The sequence below is a fragment of the Cherax quadricarinatus genome, chromosome 51, assembly GCF_038502225.1.
Source record: "Cherax quadricarinatus isolate ZL_2023a chromosome 51, ASM3850222v1, whole genome shotgun sequence".
Lineage (NCBI taxonomy): Eukaryota > Metazoa > Arthropoda > Malacostraca > Decapoda > Parastacidae > Cherax > Cherax quadricarinatus.
In genome coordinates this window covers 21,909,071-21,921,794 of record NC_091342.1, presented here as the reverse complement: position 1 = coordinate 21,921,794, position 12,724 = coordinate 21,909,071, and the positions used below count along the sequence as shown (strand labels likewise).

The 12,724-nt window shown below is 42.4% G+C and overlaps 1 protein-coding gene across 5 annotated transcripts in view; it reads right to left on the bottom strand.

Moving 5' to 3' along the window:
• The window catches only part of LOC128694636 (palmitoyltransferase ZDHHC20-A), a 294,832-nt gene that overhangs the window by 46,687 nt on the left and 235,421 nt on the right, over positions 1 to 12,724 (bottom strand). The window contains exon 11 of one of the 5 annotated variants that reach the window (XM_070095953.1): positions 10,048 to 10,069. The exons of the other annotated variants lie outside the window; for them this stretch is intronic. Within the exon in view, the coding sequence (XP_069952054.1) occupies positions 10,063 to 10,069 (7 nt within the window). The 3' untranslated portion in view covers positions 10,048 to 10,062. Of the gene's footprint in view, positions 1 to 10,047; positions 10,070 to 12,724 lie in introns of those variants that run through there. 5 annotated transcript variants of the gene reach the window in all.

The window sequence follows — 12,724 nt, the reverse complement described above, 5'->3', positions numbered from 1 at the left end:
CACAAGCAATAGCGAAGTCATCAACATAGAGTGATGACCAAATATTGGGTGGAAGAACAGAGGCCAAATCATTTATAGCAAGGAGAAAAAGTATTGTGCTTAGAACACATCCCTGAGGGACACCTTCAGCTTGGACGAAGTCCGGGGAAAGAACATTATTGACTTGAACACGGAAATGTCTGTCAGTTAAAAAGTTCTTAAGGAAGGATGGTAGATTGCCTTGGAGGCCTAAGGAATGGGCCTGGGCCAAAATATTATACCTCCAAGTTGTGTCATATGCCTTCTCAAGGTCAAAAAATATGGCAATAACTGAGTGATTATTCGCAAAGGCATTACGAACATACGTATCCAAGCGTAGTAAGGGATCTATGGTAGAACGACCCTTACGAAAGCCATATTGACTAGCGGAGAGACTGTTGTATGTCTCTAAATACCACATTAAACGTCGATTTACGAGACGTTCCATCACTTTGCAAACTGCACTAGTAAGAGCGATGGGACGATAGTGGGAGGCATCATGTCCTGTAGTACCCGGGTTGCGGAAAGGGAGTACAATGGCAGATTTCCACAGCTGGGGAAGAATTCCTTGTGCCCAAATAAGATTGAAGAGGTGTAAGAGGACTACAAGGGCTGACTGATGTAAATGATGTAACATACGAATATGAATGTCGTCAGGCCCAGCTGCCGATGATCGGCAAGCTGAGAGCGATGCCTCTAGCTCTTGAAGTGTAAAAGGCACATTATACTGTTCTTCTCTGAGAGAAGAAAAGTCCAAGGGTACTAACTCTCTGGCAGACTTTGAGGAAAGAAACGAGGGGTATAGATGGAGCCCTCGGGAAATACGGACCAGATGTGTGCCAAGTTCAATGGCAACGTCGAGAGGGTTTGCTACATCAACACCAGCGACCCGTAGAACAGGAGCCGGGTCAGGAGAGTATTTACCACTCAATTTCCTCACTTTTTTCCAGACTGCACTCATAGAAGAAGCAGAGGTGATGGTGGAAACATAGTCTCGCCAACAAGTGCGTTTAGCTTCACGGATGACACGGCGAGCAATCGCACGCTTCTGCTTCAAATCAAGAAGTCTCTCAGCGGTTCTATTGTACCGGTACCTGCCCCATGCAGCGCGTTTCAAACGTACTGCACGAGCACAAGCAGGAGACCACCAAGGCACGCACTTCTGAGAATGCCTGCCTGAGGTTTGGGGTATAGAATGAGAAGCTGCAGTATAAACTGACGTCGAGAAGAGGTGTAGGAGCTCATCAATGGAGGATGAAGAAGGAACCTCACTAAAAGCAGTGAGGTGTGAGTAAAGATCCCAATTTGCCCGATCAAATTGCCAGCGAGGGCTACGGAAAGGTGGTGAATAGGAAGGAGAAGTAAGAATGATTGGAAAATGATCGCTGTCATGTAAGTCCGGTAGAACAGACCAGGTGAAGTCTAGTGCAGTGGAGGAAGAGCAGACTGATAGATCGATGCAAGAGAGAGTATGAGTACGAGGATCAAAATGGGTGGGAGTACCCGTATTTAAAACATGGAGGGGGTGAGAGGCGAGAAAAGCCTCCAACTGTATGCCACGTGAGTCACAATGAGACCCCCCCCCAGAGGAAATGGTGGGCATTAAAATCACCAAGTAACAGAAGTGGTGGTGGTAAGGATGAAACAAGAAAGGCAAAGTCTGGGATAGAAAATGCTCGAGAAGGAGAGAGATATAAAGAACATATTGTAAACCACTTATTCAAGTGGATACGGGCTGCAGTGTAATGCAGCGAGGTATGGACAAATAGTTGACAGTACGGAATATCATTGCGTAGAAGAAGGGCACTTTCATTAAAGCTCCCATCTGAGAAAGGATCCGAAGAATACAATAAATTATAGCCTGAGATAGGTTGGAAAACAGCCGAGTGTAATTTTGGTTCTTGTAAGCAAGCACCAACAGGGGAAAACCTGGAAAGCAACATCTGAAGCTCACCCCGATTACCCCTGAGGCCGCGGATATTCCACTGTAAATAGGTCATGATTGGCGATGAAGAAAATACCAGTAATCCGTAGGGAAAGGCACCTAAGGACTAGAGGGGTTAGAAAAGTCAACGTGTGGTGGCATTGGAAGACGTTCAAGCAGCGAAGGAACGGAGCGTTGCGAAGAATGGGGTTGTGAAGATGGAGGAGAGGGAAGAGAAGGAACAGGAAGTGAATCAGTGTCCATTGAAGGTTTAGTCTCTGCAATATATTCTGAAATGGCTTCAAGTGTTTCTGAATTCAAAGATGTATGGGAGACCATATTGGAGATAGAAGGAGGAGGGTGAGTAAAGATTAGGACAGTAATGGACTGTACCAAAGTAGAGGGGGAGGGAAGAGTGTAAGGGACTGGAGATGAAGTGTGGGGGGGGACAGAAGAGGCAGAAACCTGGGAGGTGGCAGAAGAGGGAGAAACTTGGGAGGGGACGGGGGTGGAAGGCATAGTACGAGGAGGAGGGTGAATCTCCACACTTGTAATAGAGCCAGAGAGAGGGGAAGAACTAGGTACAGAGACTGGAAAGGTAAAGTGTGGAGGTGGAAGAAGGGAAGGAAGGGGCAAAGAAGATTTGAGCAATGTGGATTTTTTGGACTTCTGAGAAGTAGAGGGGCGATTGGTATTAGGTGTCGTACGAGGTCTTGTCGATACTGGGGCTTGTGAGGAAGGACGCGAAGATGTGAGAACAGACTGAGTTGTAGTCGGGACGTCAGAGCCAAGGACAGCAAAAGGATTAGATGCCGGAGTGGCTATGGGAGGGGTAACAACAGAGGAGGCTGCAGAAGATGGGACCCCAGAAGTGGGGGGATGTTTGGAAACACGAGAATAAGAAACACGGGGTAGTCTCCCTTGGAGGCGGAGATGAGTAACTGCCATAGCATAAGGGAGACCTTCTGCCTCTTTGAGGCAACGGATTTCACGTTCATTTAAGTAGACCTGGCAACGGCGGGAGTACAAAAAGTGAGCTTCATTACAATTAAGGCAAGATGGAGGTTGACTGTAAGATGTATTAGAATGGCAGTCGGCACCACAGACTGGGCATTCGGCCATAGATCTGCAATATGTATTTCGCTGGGTGACCAAAACGCCAGCAATTTCTACATTGTTGCGGTGTAGGTATCACCTTTCGAACTTGTAACCAATGTCCCACGACATATACAGAGGACGGGAGTTCTCGGCTGTCAAAAGTTAAACGAGCCACATTGCAAGGGTAACGTCTCCGCCCCCGGGCAGGAAGGACATAAGTGTCTACTTTGAGGATTGGGAGATCCTGGAGTTCCAGCTGTTCAAGAATGTCATTGCCACATGACTGGAAATTCTGTTGGACTATGGTATGGGGCAGAATGACAGTACCACTACAAGAATTGAGAGAAAGATGTTTTTCAATAGTGATAGGAGTAGTATCGATATTCGAAAGGAGAGAAAGATCATGAGCTTGGGTAGCATTCTGGACAGTGACGATGCACGTACCGCTCTTGAGAGCATGAAATGAAATATCTCTACCAACATGACGCAGGAGCGCTTTGCCGATACTATGGTCAGAAAGGTAGGCAGAAGAAGAAGTCAGTCTTAAAGTAAAGAATTTAGTCCATTGTGTGGTCCGAAACTGAGCGTGGAGAGGGAGTGCTTGATGTGTTGGTCTTTTCCGAGTAGAATGGGAAGGTAACGAAGGAGCATCATCAGGAGATTGACGTTGGCGTTTAGGAGTAGGACCGGAGTTGGTCCGGCGTGAAATGGGCGGGCGATTCGAAAATTGCCGTACCGTAGAGGGAGAAGCCGGAAGCATAGTCAAAGGAGAGCGGAGTTCAGACAAATCGAAGGAGTCAGTCGAAGCCCCGGTACCTGAAGCGGGTGAGGAAACAGCACCAACAAGAGGTACAGGGGCATCAGGAGTGTCCGAAGAGTGGTCTAAACACAAGGCAGGGTCAGAATGGGGTGCGGTATCAAGAAGGGGCCCGGGGGTAGTGGGTTCATGGATTGGGTTCTCCATGGTTAGGTTACTCCTTTGCTTTTTGTTTTTAAGAAAAAAAAAAAGAAAGAAGAAAAGAAAATAAAAATAAAAAAAGAATAAAAAAAAAAGGGGGGAGCGGGGAGGAATAGTTCCCAGGAGGAATGAAAGGGCCGGAAATCTCCCTCCGCGCCCAAGAGGACCTCAGCACTGCTAGTAGAGCAGATGCAGCATGGAACCCGTGCCATACCCTACCCTTCATACCAGTAAACCAGCAATCCGGGATAGCAACCTCACATCTGCCGAGCTACCTCGGTGGACAAAAGAGAGGGCGGCCGGATATTCACCACAAAGCATACCTCCTTCAGCCACCACCCCTGGAATCCGAAAGGTGGCTTCCAGAGATACACCCGTCTCCCGAAAGACACCCAAAGCTACTCTGGGATACCGGAGAGGGATCGGGACATCCCCAGGCGATCCAGATTCTACGGCAAACTACGCCACCGCCAAGAACCTCAATGGAATGGGATGGACCCCGGTGTCCTGTCCCCTACCTAGGAACTAGCGCGCCTGTGGGAGAAATCCCAAAGGCCAAAAAGAGGAAGGGCAAAAGGGAGGGGTGGGGAGGAGGAGGAGGAATGGAAAAAGGGGAGGATGGGGAGGATGGGATAGGGGAGGGGAGAATGGGGGGTAATTAGGTTCGGTCTGAGGAAGAAGACCAACAGGTCTAATCCCTCAGACCAAGAGCCTCTTCATCACGCCAAGGAGCCCCCCATGAAGAGGCAGTCGCATCCAAACATACAATCAGAACATTTCATATTATCACAGCATTTTTAGTGATTGCACCTACAAAATAAGTCACCATGGGCCCCAAGAAAGCTTCTAGTGCCAACCCTGTGATAAAAAGGGTGGGAATTAGTATGGAAATTAAGAAAGATTTTGAAGAGTTTGGGGTTAACCCTGAGATGCTTATGCCAGTTGTGGAATCCATTGTGTCTACTTCAAAGATTAAGGAAATGTGTGCAAAGTGGGTTGAACTGCAAACCTTTATGGATGAAAATCACCCTAACACAGTTATTGCAAGCCGTGCTGGTGACTATTACAATGTTATGGCCCATTTTAGACAAATCTTAAAGGAACGGGAGGTACAGAGCTCTATGGACAGATATGTTGTGCGACAGAGGTCCAGTGACTCTCAAGCTGGTCCTAGTGGCATTAAAAGAAGAAGGGAAGTAACCCCGGAAAAGGACTTGACACCTCAAGTCCTAATGAAAGGGGATTCCCCTTCTAAACACTAACACCATCCACACTCTCCCGTCCTCCCATCCCATCAATCATCACCAGAGCTTCAATAAAGGTAAGTGTTATGTAATTGTACATGTCTTCTTCAGTTTGTGTGTATTTAAATTAATATTTCATGTGGTAAAATTTTTTTTTTTCAATGCTTTGGGGTGTCAGGAAGGGATCAATTTGATTTCCATTATTTCTTATGGGGATAATTAACTCGACTAACGATAATTTCAACTAACGATGAGCTCTCAGGAACGAATTAATATCGTTGGTCGAGGGTCCACTGTACTACCAACAAATTTCAATTTATTTAGATACAGTGGAACCTCTACTTATGAGTTTAATCCATTCCATGAACTTGCTCGCATCTAGATTTGCTCGTTTACAGAGTCAATTTTCCTTATTTAAATTAACTGAAAAGGAATTAATTTGTTCCAGTGGATTTCCAGGCACGAAAAAATGCTTCAATAATTTCCCTAATATCAACTCTACGGCTTATTTATCTATCACAATTCATGTAATGAGACATACTAAATAATATTAATAACATAGAAACATGATGTATACACTAGAATGAATGAAATATATGTCATTACGTATGTGGCTAGTGGAGATGACAGCGGCCATTGTTGCTGTTGGGACTTACAGGGCCAATGCAGTGGCCATTCCTGCTCCTGACTACATGTGTAGAGAACCTAGGATAACCCATAGAAGTCAGACAGAGTGACTTATAAGTGCTACACTTAACTGCTACACTCTTAATGTTACATTTTGCCACTGCTGCTTCATGATGTCTGCCACTGCTACCTCATGTTGTCTACCACTGTTGCTTCATGTTGTCTGCCACTGCTACCTCATGATGTCTGCCACTGCTACCTCATGATGTCTGCCACTGCTGCTTCATGATGTCTGCCACTGCTGCTTCGTGTTGTCTGCCACTGCTGCTTCGTGTTGTCTGCCACTGCTGCTTCATGTTGTCTGCCACTGCTGCTTCATGTTGTCTGCCACTGCTGCTTTATGATGTCTGCCACTGCTGCTTCATGATGTCTGCCACTGCTGCTTCATGATGTCTGCCACTGCTGCTTCATGATGTCTGCCACTGCTGCTTCATGATGTCTGCCACTGCTGCTTCATGTTGTCTGCCACTGCTGCTTCATGTTGTCTGCCACTGCTGCTTCATGTTGTCTGCTGCTGCTACCTCATGTTGTCTACCACTGTTGCTTCATGTTGTCTGCCACTGCTACCTCATGATGTCTGCCACTGCTATCCCATGATTTCTGCCACTGTTGCATCATGTTGTTTGCCACTGCTACCTCGTGATGTCTGCTCCTACTTTTGCTAGTGTGTTGAAGAGCTTTCCAATATGTGAAGGTTGAGAGGCAGTGCCAATCAGACAGGCATTGGACGGTGACATCATTTGTTTACTCTTGAACATCGCCAAAAAATCAAACATTTCTGCAAATTTGAGCTCAATTTCAAGGTACTTTTTGTTGTGAAACTAATCAAAATCATATCTATTTCTGTAGTATATCTTCCATTCTATCAAATGAGACCAAAAAACAAAAATACAACCATATGAAAATATACCGCTAATGGGAGGCTAATGGCTGAGTAGTGAACTCTGTTATTTATGGTCCGATAACATTCATTTTTGGTGTACACCAAGAAGCATCTTTCCCTCATACATTGCCCAAGTTTCAGTAAGATAGTCCAACAAACAACTGAGATCCAATTTCCTAGATCAATAGCAAGAGCCCCTCACCAGCGTCAAGGAACCTCCTTGGAGGCCCGCTCACATCTGGAAATTTTGCTCGCATCTGGAAGCAAAAAATCGACAGAGGGAATGCTCGTATCTGGAAAAACTTGAACGTGGATGCACTCGTAAGTAGAGGTTCCACTGTATTTGTAACATTTTTAGCTTAAAGAAACACAACATGGAACAAATTAATCACTTCTCTCTGAATTTAGTTTACCTCCCATAGCAACAATCACCATATTTTTTTATTTATATGTATACTGATGGGATCATGACAGAAATGTTAAAAGCAGGGGGAGGGATATAGTGTTGGAGTGGTTGGTACTTTTGTTTAATAAATGTATGAAAGAGGGGAAGGTACCTAGGGATTGGCAGAGAGCATGTATAGTCCCTTTATATAAAGGGAAAGGGGACAAAAGAGATTGTAAAAATTATAGAGGAATAAGTTTACTGAGTATACCAGGAAAAGTATACGGTAGGGTTATAATTGAAAGAATTAGAGGTAAGACAGAATGTAGGATTGCGGATGAGCAGGGAGGCTTCAGAGTGGGTAGGGGATGTGTAGATCAAGTGTTTACATTGAAGCATATATGTGAACAGTATTCAGATAAAGGTAGGGAAACCATACCCCCGGCCGGGATTGAACCCGCGGTCATAGAGTCTCAAAACTCCAGCCCGTCGCGTTAGCCACTAGACCAGCTAGCCACAATAAGATTCATCCAACTAGGTATATTTCTACACCATAGTAAAGGTAGGGAAGTTTTTATTGCATTTATGGATTTAGAAAAGGCATATGATAGAGTGGATAGAGGAGCAATGTGGCAGATGTTGCAAGTATATGGAATAGGTGGTAAGTTACTAAATGCTGTTAAGAGTTTTTATGAGGATAGTGAGGCTCAGGTTAGGGTGTGTAGAAGAGAGGGAGAATACTTCCCGGTAAAAGTAGGTCTTAGACAGGGATGTGTAATGTCACCATGGTTGTTTAATATATTTATAGATGGGGTTGTAAAAGAAGTAAATGCTAGGGCGTTCGGGAGAGGGGCGGGGTTAAATTATGGGGAATCAAATTCAAAATGGGAATTGACACAGTTACTTTTTGCTGATGATACTGTGCTTATGGAGATTCTAAAGAAAAATTGCAAAGGTTAGTGGATGAGTTTGAGAATGTGTGTAAAGGTAGAAAGTTGAAAGTGAACATAGAAAAGAGTAAGGTGATGAGGGTATCAAATGATTTAGATAAAGAAAAATTGGATATCAAATTGGGGAGGAGGAGTATGGAAGAAGTGAATGTTTTCAGATACTTGGGAGTTGACGTGTCGGCGGATGGATTTATGAAGGATGAGGTTAATCATAGAATTGATGAGGGAAAAAAGGTGAGTGGTGCGTTGAGGTATATGTGGAGTCAAAAAATGTTATCTATGGAGGCAAAGAAGGGAATGTATGAAAGTATAGTAGTACCAACACTCATATATGGATGTGAAGCTTGGGTGGTAAATGCAGCAGCGAGGAGACGGTTGGAGGCAGTGGAGATGTCCTGTCTAAGGGCAATGTGTGGTGTAAATATTATGCAGAAAATTCGGAGTGTGGAAATTAGGAGAAGGTGTGGAGTTAATAAAAGCATTAGTCAGAGGGCAGAAGAGGGGTTGTTGAGGTGGTTTGGTCATTTAGAGAGAATGGATCAAAGTAGAATGACATGGAAAACATATAAATCTATAGGGGAAGGAAGGAGGGGTAGGGGTCGTCCTCGAAGGGGTTGGAAAGAGGGGGTAAAGGAGGTTTTGTGGGCGAGGGGCTTGGACTTCCAGCAAGCGTGCATGAGCGTGTTAGATAGGAGTGAATGGAGACGAATGATACTTGGGACCTGACGATCTGTTGGAGTGCGAGCAGGGTAATATTTAGTGAAGGGATTCAGGGAAACCGGTTATTTTCATATAGTCGGACTTGAGTCCTGGAAATGGGAAGTACAATGCCTGCACTTTAAAGGAGGGGTTTTGGGATATTGGCAGTTTGGAGGGATATGTTGTGTATCTTTATACGTATATGCTTCTAAACTGTTGTATTCTGAGCACCTCTGCAAAAACAGTGATAATGTGTGAGTGTGGTGAAAGTGTTGAATGATGATGAAAGTATTTTCTTTTTGGGGATTTTCTTTCTTTTTTGGGTCACCCTGCCTCGGTGGGAGGCAGCCGACTTGTTGAAAAAAAAAAAAAAAAAAAATGTATACTGTATTGCTTACCTATACCTTATTTTATTTACAGCACTAAGCTCAATTAATTTTCCCAGATAGTGTTAGATTTTCCACTAAATGACTGCAAAGTTAAATCCATCAAATCAAATCTTTAATTGAAAAAGATATTACTATACAATCATAGGTGTGGGTACCTAACTGTGAATTAATTATACAACAGTAACATACATGTATTTACAAAGCCAATATTAAGTTCAGTGTTTTAGATAAGACAAGCTAAACACAGAAATTTTATTAAAACTATTCACTGGTTTATAAAATGTATCAACTTTTTAAATAGCAAAATAGAAATCTAAATACAATAATAATAAAATACATTTATGAAATGGAAGTCAAGGCTGTCATCAACAAGCTAGGCATTACACTATCTTAATAACAACATATTCAACTTAGGCACTAGAGTACAGTATAAAAAATACAAGGATACAGTAATAAATCTTGCTGAATTATGTAATAAATATAATTCAAGAAATGAAAAGGAAAACATTAAGACTAAGGTGAAACATTTCACATTATTATTACTATTTTTTCCAACAAACCGGCTGTATCCCACCAAGGCAGGGTGACCTAAAAAGAAAAACGTAAGTTCTCTCTTTAAATTTAATGCTCCTGGTATTTTAGCTGCCTCTTATGACACGCATGACTTACGGAAGAAGCATTCTTTTCCATTTCCCCATGGAGAATTATTGTTATTACATTCATAAAAAAGGTGGAGGGGGGATAGTGGTAAACCCATTGGGGTTATGCAGTGCCTGGGAGAATGACAGGCAATCAGGGGCAATCCTAGTTATAAGGAAAGTTCAGGGTCAGTACCTAGATAAGAAATGCAAGGTGTAAGTAATGGCATAAATATAAGAAACTTAACAGTAATAAGGGACACAACGTAATTAAGGGATTAAACGATTCGTTTATTTAACCCGTAAACGGTCCAAACGTATATATACGTTTTTTCAACATTTGAATGTAAAAAAAGTAGTTCTTTTTTTTTTTACATTTGAAAACATGTAAAAAACTTTGATCTACTTTCTTTTTTTGTTATATTTAAAGATAAGTAAAAAAACGTAGATCTACTTTTGGAGCACTACGCATGTGAACGTAGATCTGCTTGGACCATTTACGGGTTAAGCAAAGCCACCAATATTTTTAAATTTAATTCAAATTCAGTTAATAATGTACATTTTCTTCCCTCATCTGGTAAGATATTTCACAATTTTGGAATACAGGATTTATTTCCAGTTTTTCTGTAGAGATTCAAACACGAAGAATATTCAAGTTTCAGTATGTGTGTTTGGAGTGATAAAATGCTAAGAAAAGTCATAAGACAGTGCAGTTAACATAAAAGTTGCAAAACATTACAATAGCATGCAATAAAACTTCTAAAGGGAAAATAAGTACACCTCATAAGTATCTTCATTATACACTGCTTCACTACTAGCAGTCCCACTGAAGTCAAGATGGGTGGAATCTGACTTACACCATTTTTACATTTGGGATTTGACCCACTGACCAATTTGTCAACTGACAACCTAACCTGGGCCAAGGAGAGTCATACTGACATGTCTGCCATAGTGAAGGAAAAAGACACTTTGCAGAACAAGCTTTTAATAGGAAGATGTTTCAGTCTAAGCTGAATTATATTACATCAAGCCTTTATAAAGATCAACACAGATCAAAACATTGTCCCAGTTAAAGAGTCCTCTGTAATGAGTCTTTATTAATGTCATAAGCATGCCATTAAGATCAATGCCTGACATAGCAGAGCTGAAGAGAGATTCAGTCTTACCTAGCTAACTAACCTACAGGCATAGAGAGTACATTTAAGGTAAATTCATAACCTAGCCACTGTTTTGGTCATAAAACAAATCAAAATTTTCTTGTGTTACATGTGCTTCATTTCAAATGCTCTGCTCATCATCTCATATTTAATATTACCAGCTGCTAAGTGCACAATGATCACCAAATGTTAAATGCCAAGGAATTTTATTATTTTTTTTTTAGGCTGAGAAAATTCTTATAAAAGCGCTAATGTAAAATCTGGATAGTATGGAAAGACGAATGCATGAATCAAGATAAATAAAACAAGTCTTATATTTAGAGAATAATAGCATTTGGCATTTAGTTAAAATCTCAAAATCACAGATTGTGAGAATAAAACAAAGAAAAATCTTTACAGATAGTTAAGGCACAAATGTGTGCAAATGCATAAAGCAATTGGCCAGGCTGTGAGTGTTGATAAATGAGGCAAGAGGCCTTCTGTACTTTTTCCATTCTCTAAAGCACTTAGTTTTTGCCTCCCTACACCTTCGGGTAAACCAAGAGCTCGTTTGTGTGTGTGTGTGTGTGTGTGTGTGTGTGTGTGTGTTTTTCTGTGTGCGTGTGTTTGCTTCTGTGTGCGTGTGTGTTTCTGTGTGTGTGTACTCACAAAGTTGTGGTTGCAGGGGTCGAGTCCCAGCTCCTGGCCATGGTGTGTGTTTCTGTGTGTGTGTGTGTGTGTGTGTGTTTCTATGTGCGTGTGTTTCTGTGTGTGTGTGTTTCTGTGTGCATGTGTGTTTCTGTGTGCATGTGTATGTTTCTGTTTGCCTGTGTATCTCTGTCTTTCTGTCTGCTTGTCTTTCTGTGTCAGAGTGGCTCATGAGCCAACAGGTATTACACACGATGCATAGTCATCACGTCTGACCCCTGATCAAGTGAAAATGCGTATTACTTGTCAGTTATGCTTATTATGCCTTGTATATACAAGCACAGTATAGCACTTTGTCTGGATTTTTGGGGTTATCCTAGGTAATTTATACTATGTATGACAGCTGTACTTATGTGTACCTGTGAGTGAGACATACAGAGAGAGAGAGAGAGAGAGAGAGATACAGATGGAGACACAGCCAAAATCAGTCAGCCAGCCAGCCAGCTGGCCTGCCGAATACGTATTACGTATGTTCCAGAATTGTTTCTCTTTACTTAGGGCATAGGATATAGGACATTCTGGCAGGATGACACTACCAGTGGTATCAAAAATGAAACGATGTTGCACAAATGTTACGTATGGGTTATTATTGAGGTTTTTGATATTTCCTCAACCACTTGTGGCCACATCCACCTCAAAGCCACTAAACTCTGGGTCAACATCACTTTCCTCTTAAAAGGGGAGTGTTAATGCAACATGACATCAGTGAATCCCTAGTGTTTGCTGCACTATTTGCTCTAGCTTGTGCTCAATTGAACTGGTGCTCCCACAAGCTACTAAGTGGTCCCAGATTTTTTTTAATACTGTGCACACTGAGTGTTAAGACCCATTCTATACTGACCAGGCATCTCAGGCCAATCATGCTAAATTTGGAGGCAGGAAAAATAAAACGTTGACCTACGTTTGGAGCGCTAGCGGTAGTAACGTAGATCTATGTTTGGAGAGTTTAAGGGTTAAATAAATGATGATTAATGTGTTTCCTTCTTTGGATTATCCTACCTTAGCAG